At 48.9% G+C, this 19231-nt stretch overlaps 2 protein-coding genes across 2 annotated transcripts; one reads left to right on the top strand and one right to left on the bottom strand.

Moving 5' to 3' along the window:
- The first annotated feature begins 448 nt into the window (after positions 1 to 448).
- On the top strand, positions 449 to 8357 carry PAX4 (paired box 4). Its single transcript, XM_073239990.1, has 10 exons — positions 449 to 477; positions 4062 to 4164; positions 4507 to 4665; positions 4949 to 5164; positions 5448 to 5526; positions 6126 to 6251; positions 6456 to 6538; positions 6895 to 6987; positions 7602 to 7743; positions 8071 to 8357. The coding sequence occupies exons 1-10, from the start codon at positions 449 to 451 to the stop codon at positions 8259 to 8261; spliced, it is 1221 nt and encodes a 406-aa protein (XP_073096091.1). The 3' UTR covers positions 8262 to 8357.
- Positions 8358 to 10356: 1999 nt separating this feature from the next.
- Positions 10357 to 18297, bottom strand: FSCN3 (fascin actin-bundling protein 3). The gene is given in 8 exon segments (XM_037023429.2): positions 10357 to 11246; positions 13152 to 13357; positions 13639 to 13809; positions 14263 to 14422; positions 15939 to 16054; positions 16382 to 17078; positions 18071 to 18087; positions 18090 to 18297. Coding segments are annotated over 7 exon segments (1491 nt in total). The 5' UTR covers positions 18214 to 18297; the 3' UTR covers positions 10357 to 11246.
- Between the last annotated feature and the right edge of the window lie 934 nt (positions 18298 to 19231).

Here is a 19231-nt window from a genome sequence, read left to right on the forward strand (position 1 = left end):
CACATCCCCTCTGGGTCAAAAGCCTGTGTTTGTTCAGACCCAAGAGTACATCATAAAGGCGGGGGGGAGAGAGTAGTTTATGGGGGAAATCGCTGCCACCACCATCTGCCAGGGCTTGTCCCTTCTCTCCGTGATAGCCTATCTCCACCCTCATGCAGCTGTCTATGGGAATAGCAGGTCAGTACACAGAGCCTTGTGCCCCCAGATGCAGGGGCAGATCTGGGGGAAGGAATGAGGTGGGAAAGGAAGACTAAGAGCAGGGCTCCCACATGCCTTGCCTGGGTCCTTCTCCCACCCAGGCATGGCTGAGTAGACTGACCAGCAGTCTCAATTTCCCTGGGATTGAATGGGCTCCACGAGGCAGTAGGACACATGCTGTCCTGCCCACCGTGCTGAAACCACATGCTGTGGTCAGCGCCATGCCTCAGGGCTCTGGGCCAGCCTGAGGATGCTCGAGAAAGAGAAGTACATGCGGAGGTAAGGTAGAGACTCCACTTCTGTAATCCGTTTGGCCCTGTTTTAAGAACAAGCATTCCCAACCTTTGGATCAAGCTGAAAGTACAACACCCGCCTATTCCCTCACAAACCAAGGCATTTACCAGGGAAACCCATTCTTTCCCCGTCTGGTTCTAGTCTTATTGCCCTACACCCTGTTTACTTTGAGCCTGACTTCTGAGAGGGTTTCACAGAATCCAAGGCATGGGATGGGCCCCAAGCGTTTCCATGTTGGCTCTTTCACAAGGGATCTGCCCGAGGCCACAGTGGTGGCAAGGCTTCCGTGCACGGAGGGCTGCGTTCCACTGCCAACAACCTGCTTCTAAAGAACCACCCATCCAGCTACTGGTTCCCCCAACCCCAGCAATGAGCCACGTGTCTTGTGGTGTCCTCTGTGAGAACAGGAGTGTCATTCATAACTTAGAATCTCAAAGACCAAGTTCCTAGTGGAGCCTGATGACATCTAGAGATGTAGGAGCAAAAACCAGGTGCACATGTTTTCACAGGAGCCCTCAGAGGCTCATTCCCACCACCACCACCATTGCCAGTATCCTGCCATCCAGGAGCCCCCTATTTCCAGGTAAGACCTCATTCTTGGTGCCCCCTCAGTCAAGAAGCCAATTGGAGCATTGGTGAGACCCACTGGAGATTGCTGGTGCTGCATAGCACACACCCTTCCACATCCTCTCAGGTACTTAGGAGCCAACTTGGCCAGTATTTAGATATCAGTCTATACACCCAGTTATCTTTTACGGTAATACATACAGGATCCTGGAGTTGACCTCCAAACCCAGACATGTTTGAGCCGGCAAGCTGTGGCTGTGGCTCTGTAAGTCACTTTGGGGCTTCTGGGCATTCAAAACTGTGCAGATACAGACTGAATTTCCCCCTCTTCCATATTCCCCATTTCCTTCAGGAGTACTGGCCCCTGAGTGGGTGTATTCAAGGACCAGGGCGTCTGCCTGACAGTGGCTCTATACCTGCTTCAGGGTGGCAGGTTGACACGATATGGGCTCTGAGGACTTCCCATGGAAGGACACAATGGGTCCCTGGCTGTGGTTTGTTCTGCCTCAGGGCCCGTGTCAGTCATCCCCATTCACACCTCCCTCCTCCTCTCTCCTCTGCTCATGGCCTGTGACATCACTGGCTGCTCCCAGAAGGCTGCCCTCTGCTCCTGAGCACGGGCTTTCTGTGGCTCTGGACCCCCTGACAGGACTGAAGCTGGAGCACAGTGGAGGCTGTTACCAGGATCAGACTACCAGCCCCCCTGGAACCTGCAGAGGTCTCAGCATAGAAGACTGAGATGAGACCCTCTCACTGAAGCTCCCACCTCATTGCCTCCACACAGGTAGCTCACCTGCAGGCTCATTGTCTGCTCTGCCTCCCATGCTGTCTCCATGCCTTTGTGTGGACAAGCCAACTTCTCTCCTCCTCTGCCTTTGCAGCTACCCACTCTCCTGCCCCTTCAACTCGCTATCCTGCTTTCTCACCTGTGAGCACCAGTTCTTTTATCAGACAAGCTAGTATGAGTGCTGGGAATGTGTGGTCTGGCTATCGGGAGAGGGGTTTCTGTTTGGGAGTTGGGGCATGATGATTTTGGAGATAACTTAGGTTTGCATATTGACCCTGAGTCCCCACAGCTCCTCTGAGGTCTGGTCACTTAGGCAGGGGGCTACAGTCCCATCAAGGATTCAGATTTTGGCTGGTACTGAGTTTCCACCCTACTTTCCCAGCTTGACTCTCCTTTACATTCCCAGCTTGACTCTCCTCTCTCCATTGCTTTGATGGCAATTACACAAACATGAAGTAGAGAAAGGATCCCAGGATTAGGAGCTGGAAATTTTGGCTTCTGGTGAGGTGCTGGCTTCTAAATCTCCTTGAGTCTTGCTCCCTGGGTGGCTCCTGGTTTGTGGGAACCCCAATCAATGCCTTAAGTTTTCTTCTGGAAAAACCTCTGCCTCCTTTCCTAACTTTCTGGAAAGATGAGAGCTTTAAGGGGAATGAGTCTCTAACTGCCTGGAGAGGAGTGAGTAAAAGCCAGTTTAGTGACTTTACTGCATTTAAAAAGCAGCACTGGTTTCCATATTCTTTGCAGGTTCATTGTTGCTTCACCTGCGCTGGTCTCTCCCCAGTTGCACAGTAATCTCTTGGAGGGCAAAAACCTTGTCCCTTTTCTTTTTATTCCATTCATCCTGAGTAACCAGCAATATGTTCGTGATTAATACCCTTTATTCAGTAAATAATTGCAGATTAGTTAATTGAGTCAAGATAGCGTGGTTATTACAGGAAAGTTCTATGCACAAGCTGTTCTCTGGGGTGACCTCCAGCGCTGCCAGGGTTCCAGGTGGTATCAACTCCAGTAACTTGCTAATGAAAGCCAGAAAGACATGGTGACCCATGACTGGTGTCCTTGCTGCCCAGAGACTCTCTTGTGCTCGCAATGGCTTCTGTGCCGTTAGCAGACAGCAATCTCCAGCTTCTGCCTTCCTCCCTTTGACACGCCATTGGTATTAGTTGAATTAGTGAGTGTCTGATCTCAGAGAATTGGGCTTTGAGAGTAAATCTTCATTGTGAGGTCTAAAATGCTCCATATTTAACATTTGAAGCTCGAATAGCCCAGCTGAAGGGTGAGTGCCCAGCCTTCTTTGCCTGGGAGATCCAACACCAGCTCTGTGTCAAAGGGCTTTGCACCCAGGACAAGATTCCCAGTGTAAGTGGTGTCCCTTGCCCACATCAGGGCTGGTAAATAGGCTGTCTGGGGAGAAGATACCTCCACAAGGAATAAGCAGCCGCATCAGGTCAGAAGCTGCCAAGAGATGTGTGTCCCAGGAGAAGCCAGGATTTTAGGCTTGTTCATATCTTCTCCCAATGTGTGGGTAGAGGTTTACAGTGCCTGGGGTTAGAACTGAGTCCCTGTGTTAACCAAGTTAACGTGGAGAGTATAAAAGATAGGAGCAAACCCTCCCCTTAGTAGTTTTGAGGGAAGCTTTCTGCCTGGTGGTTTGGAGAATCTAACCTCAGGAGCTGCCTGACAGTGAAGGCAGAGCCCTGAACCTGGTCTCCAGCCTCAAATCAGGGCATTTGGGATCTTTAGTTACTGAAGACCTCCCATGGCTGGGCAGAATATCCTAAGTTTTGGTTTTTGACCTATGGATCTGAGCTTAGGAGGCAGGAGCCCAGCCCAAGTGCATCACCCAGGATTGAGGAGTCTTTTGAGGGGTCAGGGGTGACAACTGTCCATTTGGAATAAGGGAAAGCCTGAGCATTTGGAAACATTCCTCCTTTTTACCTCCCTGACCTCTTATAATGGATGTTTGAGAAATGAGAGTAACCCCACGTCCAAGGCCCTTATCAGAACATCCAGAAAGATCCAGTCCTCTGTTGGCCTTGTGATGTTTTAGTTGATCACAGAAGGGTTTAAGTAAAGATAATTTGAATTAAGTGAAGAGAATTTGAATTTTCATAGCCAACCTATTGGCAAATTTTAAAAACCTGACCTGTCACGAACACTACATTCAAGACCATTCTCAGAAAGAGACTTCACCCAAATATCCCGATTGTTGTAGGTTCAGCCCCAAGACCAAAGAAGGACTGTCAGAGGAGCCTCCCCCCAGTCTTCCCAGCTCCTGCCCTCCAGTGAAGAGGGGGCCTGGAATATGCTGCAGGATGGTAAGATGCCTAGGGGGCATGGGAAGAACAGGGTGGAATAAGGAGAGAGGGAATATCTCAGGGCTCTGCTTCCATCCACATGGTTTCCATGCCCTTGGCCAATGTCTGGGGGGCGCTTTGTCTAGTTGCCCCTCCCTGTTCCACCCTGCTTCCCTTAGATCACAGGGTCAGTGCTTATGGCCAGGGGGCAAAGACTCACCCATGAGCCAGTTCCAAAGAAAGTGACATGTTTGGAGACCTTGGTAACAGAAGAGGCCCTGGGGATAGGACTTTCTCTATGGTGGGAAGCCAGGCTGTAGGGCCCTCCATGCCAAAGGTGGGCCGGGGAGAGGGGAGACATAGTGTGCGGGTGCATCCTTCTTATGCTCAGGGGTCAGCAGTGTGAATCAGCTGGGGGGTCTCTTTGTGAATGGCCGGCCCCTCCCCCTGGACACCCGGCAACAGATCGTGCAGCTGGCAGTTAGTGGGATGCGGCCCTGCGACATTTCACGGAGACTTAAGGTAGTATGCTGGGAACTTCACCCAGTGGTGGGGACAAGAAGCAGGGAGAAGGGGCCTTTATTCAGGGGAGTCTGCAGACTGAGGGCCTTTGGGACTTGGGCTACGTCCTAGAAGACCATCTTTGGGGCTGGGATGGGGAGCTGCAGACTCCCAAAGATGAGACTGAATCACTCTCGACTCTGTGGTGCAAGAAGTCTCACTTTACTTTGTAGCCTCCTTCTGTCTCAGGCATAGTCGCCTCTGTCCTTCACACTTACCTGCCTCTGATTCTCACCTGACTCAGGTATCTAATGGCTGTGTGAGCAAGATCCTAGGACGTTACTACCACACAGGTGTTTTGGAGCCCAAGGGGGTTGGGGGAAGCAAGCCTCGTCTGGCCACACCCCCCGTGGTGGCTCGAATAGCCCAGCTGAAGGGTGAGTGCCCGGCCCTCTTTGCCTGGGAGATCCAACACCAGCTCTGTGTCGAAGGGCTTTGCACTCAGGACAAGATTCCCAGTGTAAGTGGTGTCCCTTGCCCACATCAGGGCTGGTAAATAGGCTGTCTGGGGAGAAGATACCTTCTACTTGGCAGTGGGGCCATCCCAGGCTGAGGGGCAGGGCTCTTGGGCTCTCTTCAGAAAAGTGGTGGTGGAACAAGTGAGAAGAAGAAAGCATGGGGAGAGAGAGGAGGCTGCTCATGGCAATGATTTGTGGGCTGGGACAAAAGGAGAGAGGATATTTGGGAAATATCCTCAGAAGGCAACCTGGGTCTGTGCACCATCTCGCCACTCAACACCCCAGGTCTCCTCCATCAACCGAGTCCTGCGGGCACTACAGGAGGAACAGAGACTACCCTGGGCAGCACAGCTCAGGTCACCAGGTGGGTCTTGGAGCTGCCCCCAGGGATGATCAGAACCAAACCTACAGGTTTTGAAGCTCTTACAGTTCTTGAAACCCTTTCTTGTTCTTTCTTGAATCACCCTCACAATAAGACAATAAGGAAGGCCTGGAAGGGAGCCTTATTCTCTCCTGGCAGAAGAAAATTGAGGCTCAAAAAAGGGAAATGACTTACCCAAGGTGACCAGCTAGTTGCTGACACGTCCTGGAACAGAACCCAGGTCCCCCAGTCTGTAGGTTCATAGGATCTGCCGAGGAAGAGGCAGGCCTGGGCTCCACACCCCTCTTAGCCTTGCGCACAGCTTCTCAGAGCACCCTTTGTGCTCTGTGGGTCATGCAAACCTGGCCCAACCTTGCTGCTATTTCCCAAAACACTAAGCACACAACCCATCATGGCACTGAGCATGCCTCCTACCAAGTGCCCCTGCAGTGGCCTCCAAGTAGCTGTGAATGCTCACCCCCAGCACAGCTCTGCTCTTATACCCATGCTGTCCCCATTCACAGCCCCAGGGACTCGGGGACCCCATCTGACAAGAGGAATTTCCATCACAAACCACCATAAGCCGTTGGCCCTTCGTGTAGCAGCTTTGCCTCTGGTGCCTGGCACTCCCTACAGTGGTTCTGAGATGCCCCGGGGTCCTCACCCAGGGACTGGCCACAGGAATCGGACTGTCTTCTCCCCAGAACAAGCAGAGGCACTGGAGAAAGGTTCCAGGGCTGGGGTGGGCAGTGTAGCGCTTGGAGGCAACCGCCCTAAGGCTTGCGGGCAAAGGCTGAGGGGCAGGCTGCGGATCGTCCTGCATGGGCGAGGAGAGTAGTTTAGGGTGGTAGCTGGTGGGGAGCAGGGCCTGAGGGGAAACCCAGGACTTGCTCCTCTCCCATGCCCTTGCTATGTGCCCTCCATCTCTGCAGAGTTCCAGCGTGGACAGTATCCTGACTCAGTGGCCCGTGGGAAGCTGGCTGCTGCCACCTCTCTGCCTGAGGACACTGTGAGGGTGAGTGAGCGCTGCCACACAAAATACACAAACCACAAGGATGGAGAGTCTGTGCTGGAAAGGGTTTGGGTTCTCTGAGGTGGAGACGGGGGCAGGAAGACGGAAACAGATTTGTTTGGAACAGAAATCAGAGACAAGACCTTCCTTGTTTCCCTTCTGCCAACTGCTCTCCTCTTCCCCATGGCAAGCCTTTGAGCTGAGGAAGTGGACAGACAGCAAAGGCCGGAGCAGGGAGGGAGGAGGTGCAGCCTGAGGAAGGGTGTGCGCTCGGAGTCCAGGCCAGGGGCCTGTGGTGAGAGCAGTCAGAGCCAGGTGGTGGACAGCATAATGAGCTCCATTGCTCCTGCCCATTTCAGGTCTGGTTTTCCAACCGCAGAGCCAAATGGCGCCGACAAGAGAAGCTCAAGTGGGAAATGCAGCTTCCAGGTGTTTTCTCTGTTCATCTGTCCGTCTATCCACTGAGCATTTACTCAGCACCTCCCATGTGCCAGGCCCTGTATTAGATGCTGCACACATACAGTCCTACTCTTTAGAGCTGCATTTCCCCAGTTTCCCACCCCTGGCATTTAATACTTCTTCCTCAGCTTCCTAAGGCCCTGCCTGGGGAGGAGGGCAGTGTAGGGCTGCAGCACCCACCTCCTCCCACCCCTGCTGGAAGTTGCTGCCTTCCCCAGAAGCTCCCTGCCCCTCACTGTCACTGGTACTGGGGCCCCTGCTCCTCCCTGAGCGGATCTGCCCTCACCTTGCAGGTGCTGCCCCGACTCTACCGAGTGCTTCCCCGAGGACCATCTCTGCACAGGTATCCGGGAGGACAGCGGAATCTGTGAACTAGGAGAACTGAAGGGCTCCCTGCTTCTCCCAACCCATGAAGGCCTGAGCTGGAATCCTGACTGCCCAGGCCCCCACAGTGCACACTTCCAGAAAGCGCCATCCCCGCAGTTTACTACGTGAATGGCGCCCTCTGGAGTCGTACAGGATACAGCCTGGGCGCCTGCAGCCCTGGCGTCCCAGTCCTAAACGGGGGCACCACTGGCAGCTGAGCGTCTCTCCTTACCTTTTCTAGCGGTCCCCTGGCAGTGTGCCCGCAGCAGCCTTGCCTGCCCTGGAGCCCTTGGGTCCCTCCTGCCGTCATCTGTTCTGGGGGACAGCACCAGATAGGTGTCTGAGTGACACCCCACCCCAAGCCTGTCTCAAGCCCTTCTGGGGTAAGAATCCAGGCCAGGCCTCACTCCTGAAGGGTGTGAGGAGGGCTGAAGACGTCTTGCCCCCCGGAAGGGCGTGGCTTTACGGTAGGGTCATCAGAGGAACCTGGGTACAGCTGTTATCAGCCCTGGCATGGCCCGCAAAGTTGGAGAGACTGGTGTCCTGGGGCTCTTGTACCCGTGACAGCCAAGAACAGGAAAAGGGGGGTGGGACTGGGATTTGAGCGTGTGCCTACAGGCGGAGAGCTGCAGTCCGCTCCTCCCCGTCAGAGGCTGTCAGGGTCGGGCTGGTGGCGACAAGCCCCGCCTCACCCTCTCTTTTCCCTGCAGGCCCCCTGCCCACCACCGCTGAGCTCCCAGGACCCGGCACTGCTTTGCCGCCCTGGCCCTTCCTTCCACTGCCCCCGTCGCCGGTCTTGGTGCCCTGCAGGCCTTGCTCTGGCCCGACTCCGCACTGCTGCACGGCCTGGAATGAGGGAGGAGGGCAAGTGGGCGAGGGAGGTGGGGCGGGGAGGGTTTAAGGCCGCCCTGCCCAGGCAGATCACCTATCCTTCCTCCTGTGTCTCTTCCTCACCGGCCCTGCCTCGTGCCCTCCCACTTCTCACACGCCTTAAAAGGCCTCCACTTGACAGTAATAAACATATTTTTAAAATTAACCGTAGTTCTTCTTGCTCATCAAGTTTTTTTCATGAGCTCTCATACTACCACCCGTCCAATTAACAATTACAAAAAGTTTGCCCTATCTCCCTATCATCTATTTTCCTTCCTTCCTTCCTCCCTTTCTCTTTCTCTTTTCTCTCTCTCTCTTTCATCTGACTCTCTATCATCTGTCATCTATTTATCTATGTAGCTACGTGTGATGTATATATCATCTCTCTAATGTATCTACCCTTATCTAACCAACCTATTATGCATCTACATATGTATATATGTATGTATCTATCTATCTTGGTGTCCGAGTGCTCATACACACTGATAGTACATAATGGCATAGTAGCACTAAGTTCTCTAGCATGCATCTCCAAAATACAAGGAACTTTTCTTACATAACCACAGCAGCATTACCACATCTAAGAAAATGTACAATGATTACTTAATCTAAGAAAACAGATGTGAATTCCTTAACTGTATATGCATTTTTTGCATAGCAGCAAACAGAGTAGAAATGCCATTTGTCATTCTGCTTGTCCCTCTACACATACTCCCAGGGCATATTTGCTTTCTTCTTCTTGACAATAAGTTCCAAATCTTTTCAATTTAGTCTCTCTGCAGAAAAATCTCTAGGCTCCTTTTGGGAAGACTTGGGATGTAGGGAAAGAGAGAAATATGAGGGAAAGGGGTAGTAAAGGGGATATTTGGAATGGGGGATGGGCTTATCCCTCCAGATTCTTTCCCCAAATTCCAGGGGATGAAATGATGGTGCAAAGAAGGGTGTGTGTGTCAGGGTGTGTGGGCATGTTTACTTCCATCTGGAATAGGTTCTGGTCCAGGAGTTATCCTTTAAGAGATCTTTTTAATCATCAAATACTCTAGAACCGAGCTTATCAATAAATAGCCACTAATCACTTGTGGCCATTTAAATGTAATTAAAATAAATTAAAATAATTCAGCTTCTCACACTAGCCACATATCAAATGCCCAATAATCACATGTGGCCTGTGGCTGCTCTATTGAGCAGTAAACATTAGAGAACATTTCCATCAGTACGGAAAGTTCTATGGGACTCACAGCTCTGGAATGAAATTCCAAGGATAATAGAGAGCACCTGCTCCTGCCCTACCTTCTCTAGACTCAAGCTGGAGGCCCTGCTGGACAGACTGCCTAGGGAAATGGGTGAGGTTTTATGGGGTGATAATCTGCACATGAGGCTAAGGCATTCACTTCAGCAACAGGACTGATGTGAGCAATGGAGGGAGCTGTCAGCTGAAGCCCTACAGCTGAGCACATTCAAAGGGGTGGATACCACTTGTAGGGAACACGGCATAAGAGTTGTGCACATGTGTTCTTGTGCATATGTGGGCCTGTACATCTGTGTGTGCATATGTATTCATGAAATGCTAAGGAAATATTCTGCTTTTAAATGACCTCCAAGATCCTATCTTTCTGGAAAATGTATTCCACTCCACATTTTTGACCTGTTCTTCATGTTCTCTAGGAAAGGATATGCCCTGGTTTCTAGTGTTCTGAACCTTCACTTACTGAATTAAATTTTTTACAAAATTATTTTATATCTCTTAAGGAGAAACATTCTTACAAAATCTAAGGTCATTTTTCTCTATTCAGTGGAATCTCTCATGTTCCAGTTTCAGCTTCTCTTCTCTGGACTTAAAAAAACAGTTTTCCCAAAGTGGGGGGCAAGCGTCACTATTGGTATTTGAGAATATTTTAGGAGGTGTGTGGATGCTGCTTTAAATAACACTGAGTCAGAGAAGAGAAAATGACTCCCCTTTGGACTCCCTTTCACTTCTGATTGCATCAAAGAGAGTTTTCATTTTGGTCCTAGTTTTCAGCTCTTCTGTAACAGTTGCTAATCTCTTTTTTTTTTTAACAGAGGGAAAGGGAGCCTCAGGCTCTGAGCCTTGGGCCTGGAAGGGAAATTTTATTAGGATTTGATAACATTATTTCGTTTTCATTGTATTTATTTTTATGGTCACTTTCTATTTACGGCAAGTAATTCTGGTCTTTCATTTTATGATAGTAATTAAAATATTCCTTTCTAAATAAACATACTTAAGAGTCTATGTCAATAAAAACATTAACAGGGCAGGTGGTTAGGTAGATAAAGGCCAACCTTATGAAGACAGTGTAAGAATGACAGTCATTTTGGAAGCTCTGTTTTGATGGAAAGAGTAGTAGACATTCAAATCCACTCTAATTAAAGAATTGAGTCATGAGACCTTGGGCAAATCACTTCAGTCTCCTATAAAAGGTGGGCAGTGATGGGGAAAGTACCTGTTGTGCCCAACTGACTGGATCAAAGTTAATGATAAAGTGGGATGGTTGGTAAACTTTGGTGGTGAGGGAGAGAGCTCTATGGGCATAATGTGGAATGACCATTTTCCTGTGCCCATAGGAGCAATAATCCTTCATTTCTTCTAAAGCTAAAGGACACCTAGTCATATGTGGACTCTGAATTCCTCAGGGCAGGGCTGGCTCCATACAGGATCACCGGAAAAGACACAGTGGTTCTGGCAGGGGATGGGGAGATCAGTGGGAGAACTGGCTACCACTGGTCACGCCCCTTCTGGAGAGACCTTGGAGTGGCTTGGGGCCTCAGTCTCCACCCACATCCAGACCCCTAATCTGTACTGAGTCAGATGCACACCAGGACTTGGGGGTGGCCCTTTGTGATGTATTATTGCTGGAAACGGGTGTTTTGCTAAACTGGGTAGGACAAGCTGTGTAACAGATGTTCTTCTCATGGGTCTTGACTTGGGTTTCTGTTGTGTTTTGTGTAGTAGTTTCTCCTGGAGGGTTTGGATCTTGGTAGGCAGCATCGCATTGACCTGGGGTTAGGGAGGAGAGGAAATAGAAACCTCAGTCAGTCATTTGTTGATCTCTGGCTTTTAGGAAAAAATCTGGTAAGATCCTGTGGGAAGACAGAGAATAAAGTGATTGTTCCATTCTTGAGGGATCACAGATGTATTGAAGTTAATTTATAGGAAAAGGCAGTAGAAATTATTTTTAAAAATCAAATTAATGGCACAAAAATACCATTGGTGTTCACAGGAAGACTGTAGTTATCAGGTAAGATTTACTAAGAATTCAAACTAGATTGGAGAAGACTTCTGATAAAGTGTACTAGGTAGGTTCCAGCCTGTTTATAAGCATTTTACAATCATTATCTTGTGTCACACCACAATCCTATGAGATAAATACTATATTCCCATTTTACCCATGAGAATCAGGCTTTGAAAGGATCATTTGCCCAAGGTCAAACCACCAGTTTAACTGATAAAAAACCTAATTAGAACCCAGTTCTGAGTCCAGAAATGAAGTCTTAACCACTATGATACACGGTCTATTAGAATGTCAGGCCTGTAAGAAGCCTGAGAAATTAGTACATTCCAAACACCTCATGGAATAGATAAGAAAACAGGCCCTGTGTAATTTCATTTTCTTTTTCCAACTTTGGCCACAGGAAAAATTGTGTAGGAAACTGATAGAAAATGGAGGAAAAGAGTGAACCTGCATTGTTCTACATGTCTCTAAAGAACATATTTAGGCCTATATCTAGATTCATTTTGTCATTTAGCCTTTACACTACTCTATGAGGTAGATATTATCACCATTATACAGACAAGGAAACCAAGCCCTTATAAATGTTAAAGCAACACTCCCAAAGCCACAGTGTTAGTAAGGACGAAACCAGGACAAGCCCTACTAGCTCTGGGTTCCATGTCTATGTTATATCAAAACTGAAGTGCTTTCTACAACATCCTTATGACTTTCCAAGTCAGGAAAGAGGTCACTTGTAAAAGGACAGGGCTAAGAGCAGCAAGGTGGCCTGAAGAATTGTGAACAGGGAATGATGGAATGGGGACAGAGTTTAGGAAAGTGACCTTGGTGTGGAGAAGAGATTGGGTGGAGACAGATCTGGCAGCAGGGAGAGCTGCTGGGGGCCCTTATTGCAGTGCAGGCTTTTGGTGAAAAGCCTGGAACCATGGGGGACAGTGGTAATTAAGAAGGAGAAAGCACCCAAGAGGTGTTGAAGAAGCACCCAAGAATTTGTAGGGTTTGGGGAAGAAAAGGAAATGAAGGAAGGAGAGATGGTGCTGAGGTCTTGAGCCAGAGCATTTGAGAGGATGGCAATGTCCTGGATGGCCATGGAGAGGTCAGGAGGCATCACCTTCAGAAGGGAAGGGGAGAAGGCTCATTTTGAGGGGATGGCAGAATGAAGTTAAGTCAACTGTCAATCAGGAAGTTGGAAATAGATGAGGTTAGAGTTTCGAAGGGTTAGGGCTGCAGATCTGGGAGCCATCAGCACCCCAGGAATCCAGGGGTGTAGGAATAGAAAGTGCAGAGGGTAGGAAGTATACCCTCAGAGTTAAATGTCTCTCCCAAAAATGGGGCAAAACTGTATCGTCATCTTAATGAGGCGAGATGGCTGCATGACTACCTCATCCTGTCCCCTCCAGGCTTGCGTGCAAGCCCATGTGTCAGTGGCACAATAGTGAGGAACCTAGGTCTGACTTCTTCGCCTCTCCCCAGTAAATCCAGGTTTAGAAGCCCTGATATGAAAGGCACATATTTGGAATAAATGCCTGAGTCAATCAAGTCGTAGGTCAGAAGTCAGCCAGGCTGAGTGTGTGTTTTGGTCTTACTCTCATGTCTCCCCACTCGCCTCCCTTCTTCTCTTGCCCCTCATGTCCAGCTCTGGCTCCCTGGGTCCTTGCCCCACTTTATCTTACCTAAAATTCCCAGATACATTCCTTGGTAATGTCTTCATTGTCTGCCAACAGAGTGCCACTTCGCTCAGATCGCATGTAGAAGCCATTGGGTGCCAGTACTGTGAGCAAGTTGCTCCCCCGAAGCTCTATACAGAAGTTGAGGGCGAACTTCCCCCAAGGGTGAAAGGTGCCAAAGGATGTTATTGACCAGAAGGATCCACCCTGTGCTGGGGAGGGAAGAGCTGAAGCTGGTAAGGCATTCTGGAGGGGAGTTCCCCTCCCTGACTGCCCTACCCTGCCTGCGCTGGCATGTCCCTCCATAGAAATGCAGGAGGGCTGGTTTCTTTTCTGGCAACCCAATCTGGGGGCCTTGAAGTGTGAAGACAAATAGAAACTTTGTTTTTCCTTTTATGATGAGTGGGCTCTGAGTAGCAGGCCCTGCAGTCTGAGTTGAGGCTAAGATGGGGCTAGCCTATGAACCCAGGGGTGAGGAAGAGGACCTACTCACCCTGAAAGTGGTAGATGCCCTGGTGACAGGGCAACAGGTGAATACAGTCGGGCTGATCCATATTGCACTGCATGAGGTCGTGTTCTGCAGAGGTGCCCACGTACCCATACTGACCTCTCAGTGCGAGGAAAGGACGGTTGGCTAATTGAATTCCAAATTCCTCATTTGGGCCTGAAAGAAGTAGGAAGAAGTTATCTGGACAGTCTGTCTCTAGATGCTTTCCCTGACAGAAGCAGGAAGGGGGAGACTAATTTCCGAAGGCTGTTGCCAGTATTTTAACATCTAGTAAATACCTACTATGTGCCAGGTGTTTGTGAAAGCACTTAGTATAGTGTGGAGCCCAAGAAATACTAGTTTTCCTTCCTTTGAGATGTGTGAATCTATTTAATTCTCACGATAATGCTGGAAGGCAGGCAGGTTTACCTCACTTCCACTGATAATGGAGACAATGAAACTGAGGCTCAAAGTGGTAGTTTGCCGGATTGATGAAAAAAATTCAATGACTCAGCAAGTATACAGACCCAGATCTTCTGACCTCAACTCTAGTGCTCTTTCTGTCATATTCCAGATACCTCTGAAAACACCTCTGGCTGGAATAACCTGTCAGGGGGCTGGATGACTCACCTGGAATGCTGGCATTGGCCATCAGCAGGCCATTGGCTACGATGCCCAAGAAAAGTCCATTGCGCGACTGTAGGATGATTCTGCCACAATTCCAGTGCATACGAAAGAAGGTGTCAGACTCCAGCTGGTGCCCATCAGCCATTACTGTCCTTTGGTGCCGCTGGAGCGAATATCTGGAACAGAGAAGGGAAGTAAGGACCAAAACTCTCAGCTTTCTTCCCATTAGTTTTATTCCTAGACCCTCTTTCCCATTAGCCATTTTCATTCTCCCAGGGTATGTTTTATGCTTTCAGATTCCTTTTGGGAAACATTCTGTGGCCTCAGTTCTCCTACTTCCCCAGTCTGTGCTGTATCCCAGAGCCAGTATCCAAAAGGGACCTGGATATCCAAATGGAGAAAAATGAACCTGAGACCCATCTCTGACATCACTTCTAAATGGATCTTAGAGTTAAATTATAAAACAATTAAAAGAAAACATAGGAAAAATTCTTTGCAACTTTGGGGTAGTTAATGATTTGTCAGTACCAAAAAAACACTAATCATTTATAAAATGGAGAAATGGGACCTCATAAAAATTAAAAGCTTGCTGCTCAAAAGACACTAATAAGCAAATGAAAAGGCAAGCTGCAAATTGGGAAGAAACATTACAATACATATATATGGCAAAGGACTTGACTTTAGAACATACAAGAACTCTGTAACTCAATAATAAGACAACCTATAACAAATGGGCAAAGAATTTGAATAGGCACTTCACAGAGAAGATAAAAAAGCACTTGAAAAGATGCTCAACATTATTAATTAGAAGGGAAATGCAAATTAAAGCCATAATAAGATGCCACTACATACCCTTTAGAGTGGCTAACATTAAAAAAGGCAGATAATGCCAAGTTTTGGTAGGGATGTGGAGCAATTAGAGCTGTCACACATTACTGGTGAGAATGTAAAAGGATATAATCACTTTAGAAAACTGTTGGACATTTTCTTAGACAATTAAACACATTTATCATGTGACCCAGTAATTCCATTCTAATTTGCCTGAGATAACTGAGAATATAAGCTTACAAAAAGACTTGTACACAAATGTTCATAGCAATTTTAGACATAATAGCCCCAACTGTAAACAATTCAAGTGTTCATCAAACAAGTGAATGGATAAACAAATTATGTTTGTGTTTATGAGGAGTATTAGGGAATACTACTCAGCAATAAAAAAGAATGAAGTACTGATATGCAATATCCTGGATGAGTTTCAAAAATATGCTGTGTGAAAGAAGCATAGATACCATAATACTGTACGATTCCATTTATGTGAAATTCTAAGGTAGGCAAATCTAACCTATAGTGACAGAATCTATCTCAGTGATAGTGGGAAGGGCAAAGGTGGAGGCGAACTCACTGAAAAACAGTAAGAGGGAATTTTTGTGGTAATGGAAATACTCTCTAAATTGTGATATACTTGTGGCATGGTTGTGTAGGTATATACATTTGTCAAAATGTATTGAATTGCACTTAAACTGGGTGGAAATGGGCCTGCTGTTTGAAAATGAATGTTTATTGACAAGGGCCTCCATAGTTTACCTCGCCGTCTGGTCATCTGCCTTGAGGGAAAAGGGCTGTCTAGAGGGAGCGCTGAGGGCTTTAGGGTTCTCTTGTTCAGAGAGCCAAGGGCTCACCTGGGCTAGGTAGCAACCGTTGGATGAATGAAGCTGCAAGATGGAGCTCTTGCTGTCATATTCAAACTGGAACAAGGACATTGGGGTTAAGTGCTCAGAAGCAGCACACAGCTCATCTGCAGAGGAAGAACATGCCAGGAGATGCCTGAGTCTGGCATCTTTGGTCTCAGTCCCTCCTTCATGCTTTATGACTGGGCTTCCCTCTGCTTTCCCTTCTAGCCTTCATCACCTTCTGTTGGACCATAGCAGCCTGGAGAAAATGCAGGCCACTTTCCCCAAGCCCCTGCTTTATCTCTTGTGTTCAATGGCACCAAGAGATCCTCTTGGAGCCCCAGGATCTCCCTTATCACCAGGTTCAGAAATCCTTGCTGATCCCAATCATTTTTCTCTTTTCAGCAGCCAGCCCTTCCTCCCTCCATGGCTGTGTTGGACCTTATACTTGCCGTAGATGATAGAGAGGAACTTCCGAGTCTTTGACCTGAGGCTGACCTAGGTCGGGCAGCGTTGTAGGATGAACCACTCCTCGCCCCTGTGAGGACTGGAGCCCAAGCCCAGGAGCAGGCATGCACCCTGAGGATATAACATGCTTCCTTCTCCATCGCTCAGGGCCACGAGCCCTCCAGGCTGCACTTGCATGTGAAAAGCGGTCTGTGCTGCGGGTTGGGAAACCAGCTGGTCTAAGTGGGATAAGAAGTAGTGTGTAGAGGTCTCCAGGTGGTAGCAACCATCTTGGAAATGCAACAGAAAGCCACATTCCTCCAGGCAGGGAACTGGTGCATCCACCCAGACACGGCCCTTGGTGGGGTCAGCTCGGGCATAGCAGTGGTTGAGGGGACTGTAGAGGATCACATGGACATGCAGGGCTGGCCGGAGAGTCCACATGTGGTAAGCTGAGAGGACCCGGGAATTGCAGAACACATCCTCGCCATCAGACTCCATATAACAACCACTGATTAAGCACTGGAGGGTCCACTTGCCATTGCGATGGAAACAGAGCAGGAAGTATCCATGGTGACTGCCCCTTGGCTGGCCGTAGCACAGAGAGCCATTTGCCTCACAGAGAAGGTAGAGGCCCTGCAAACTCCGAAGTCGTACCACAGCTTGTGTATCATGTTTGTTGCTCAACAAGACCTCCCAGGTCTGGAGCATGAGGAAGAAGAGGCAAATCATTATGGCCAAGTAACTAGACCAAGGAGGCTTACAGTCTTCACTCCTGGCATCACCCCTTTGTAGAGACCAAACACCTTCCCCTCCAAGCCGGCCTCCTTGCTGTCAGCCCTTCTACCCTCTTATCTAAGGTATGAGAAGATCTCAGGGCACCTCTACCAATGTAGCCACAGGGCTTCTCAAGATCTCAAGAGAGGTCACAGATATCCACCCTTTCCAGCTAACAGAAGGTTAACCTCACTCTCTTCCTTGACCACTTCTTTCAGTATCTGATTTCCAAGAAATGCTTTAAGTCTTATTTCTCTCTTTCTCACTGTTGCCTGGATAGCACTTCCATCCCCAAGGACCACTTCTCCAACATGACAGGAGAAAAGCAAGACCTCTTTCAGGTAGGCCCAGACTCCAGGGACAAGGATGGGAACACAGACAGTTGAGATTCAATTGTCTGGTTCAGCTGTGATCAGCTCCTTTGTGAGAGGAACTCCCACTGCCTCACTCTGTAGTGCACCCCAGAGGTGCCTATAGCCCTCTCTAAAATGACGATTGCTCCTAGTACTTCTAGAGTATCCTATTCTCAAACTACAACCAGAAGAGAAATATAAGCCTTGCAGTTACTCCACTGGTCCAACTTTCCCTGGATGCCCACAAATCTGTCTTCACCCCTTTGATGAAACAACCACTCTGTGCTGGGATGGAGGGCAGGGAGCAGCCAGAGCAAGACAAGGCACAAGGCTAGGGCTGAGGCTTCACCACCTGGCATAGGTTTGGAGAGGGGAAGATGGAGCAATGGGGATCTGTGAGCAAAAGCCTGGGGTAGAAAGGTCTTGGCCTGGCAATGGCAGAGGCCAGGAAATGATCAGGTTGAGAGTGTGCCACTCCACACACACAAACACACACACATACACACGCAAGTGTGAACTTAAGACAATGGGAAAAATGGCTGGAGTACAGGTTTGCTTTGTTACCTGTCTGTGGCCCAACCCTTTGCAGTAGCAGTGACTGTATTTTTACATGGCTCAGAAGTGAGGTAGGCTCCCGCCCAGCTGATGAGCCCAACCCTTAGGTCCTCGTGCCTGGGTGGTTTTTGTGTCCACTCCACCTCAGCCATGGGCCCAGCACCACAGGTGATGACTCTGTCTGGCCCAGCCTTCTACCCAGTGGTCAGGTTCCACAGGCCATAGGGCCTGACATCAGGCCCTCTGTGACCCGGGAGCATTGTGACTGTGGGGTTGCCACAGTGGGGAAGGGCACCGGCCCAGTGACATCAGTCCAGGGTCCAGGCGCAGCAGGCCCAGGACTTCTGGCACTAGCCTCCCTGCACTCCCTTCAGACACCGAGGTAGGTTAAGCAGGGTATTAGAACTTCAGCCTGGGCCGGTGACCACCTGTGACTTCAGGCAAGTTCTCTCCTCCACTTCTGTTTCTCACATTAATCGAAGGCTAGAAATCAATCTCTTTCCTCCCCAGGAAGTGGGTTCTGCCTGTCTCCTTTGGGGCTCAAGTGTTTTTAGAGTTCAAGATACCCAAGAAAAATCTATTAACTTTTTATGGCCCTTGAGAGGGCAAGGCCAGAATGTCTCAGAAGACACTTTTCAGGGAGTGTGAGGAAACCCTAGATAGATAATCATCAAGGCTCAAGTTACTCATAATCATTAGAAAGGGCTGGCTCAGGAGCAGGGTAAGAATGGCCCAGGTGCCAGAGGGCATGGAACCTGGGTTATAGTCTACAGCTGCACTGCTGCCTCTGTGGATACCAGCCCTCCCCATCCAAAGGCTCTGCTGGCCAAAAGCCTCCGGAACTTAGTTCCTGTGAAGTTCATGGAGGTAACTAGCCCAGAACCTGGAGACACTGACAACATGAAACAAGGGAGAAAGGAAAAAACTAATAGTGGAGGTGATGGTGGGTTTTAAGCTTTGCTGGACCACAAAGGGAGATGGGGAGAGTGAACTGTACTTGAAGAGTCCGTGGCCCTGGTTCCATACATACACTTTGCTATTCCCCATAGATGGGGTCTTCCCAGGTGGCAGAATGAGTTCCAGTGGTGCCCAGTGAGGAAGTACAATCCCCAAGGCCCTATCAGGGTTTTATAAAATAAGGCTGAAAGACTACAAGGGAGAGAATCGCCT

This window comes from Manis javanica, chromosome 6 (assembly GCF_040802235.1).
Source record: "Manis javanica isolate MJ-LG chromosome 6, MJ_LKY, whole genome shotgun sequence".
Taxonomy (NCBI): domain Eukaryota; kingdom Metazoa; phylum Chordata; class Mammalia; order Pholidota; family Manidae; genus Manis; species Manis javanica.

Excerpts from the sequence above, each read along its gene's own strand:
- PAX4 (XM_073239990.1), top strand. The coding sequence starts at position 449 with ATGCTCGAGAAAGAGAAGTACATGCGGAG. Across the intron at positions 4,165-4,506 it reads CTGGAATATGCTGCAGGATG|TGTGCGGGTGCATCCTTCTT; the intron begins GTAAGATGCCTA and ends GGGGAGACATAG. Across the intron at positions 7,744-8,070 it reads CTGTCTCAAGCCCTTCTGGG|GCCCCCTGCCCACCACCGCT; the intron begins GTAAGAATCCAG and ends TTTTCCCTGCAG.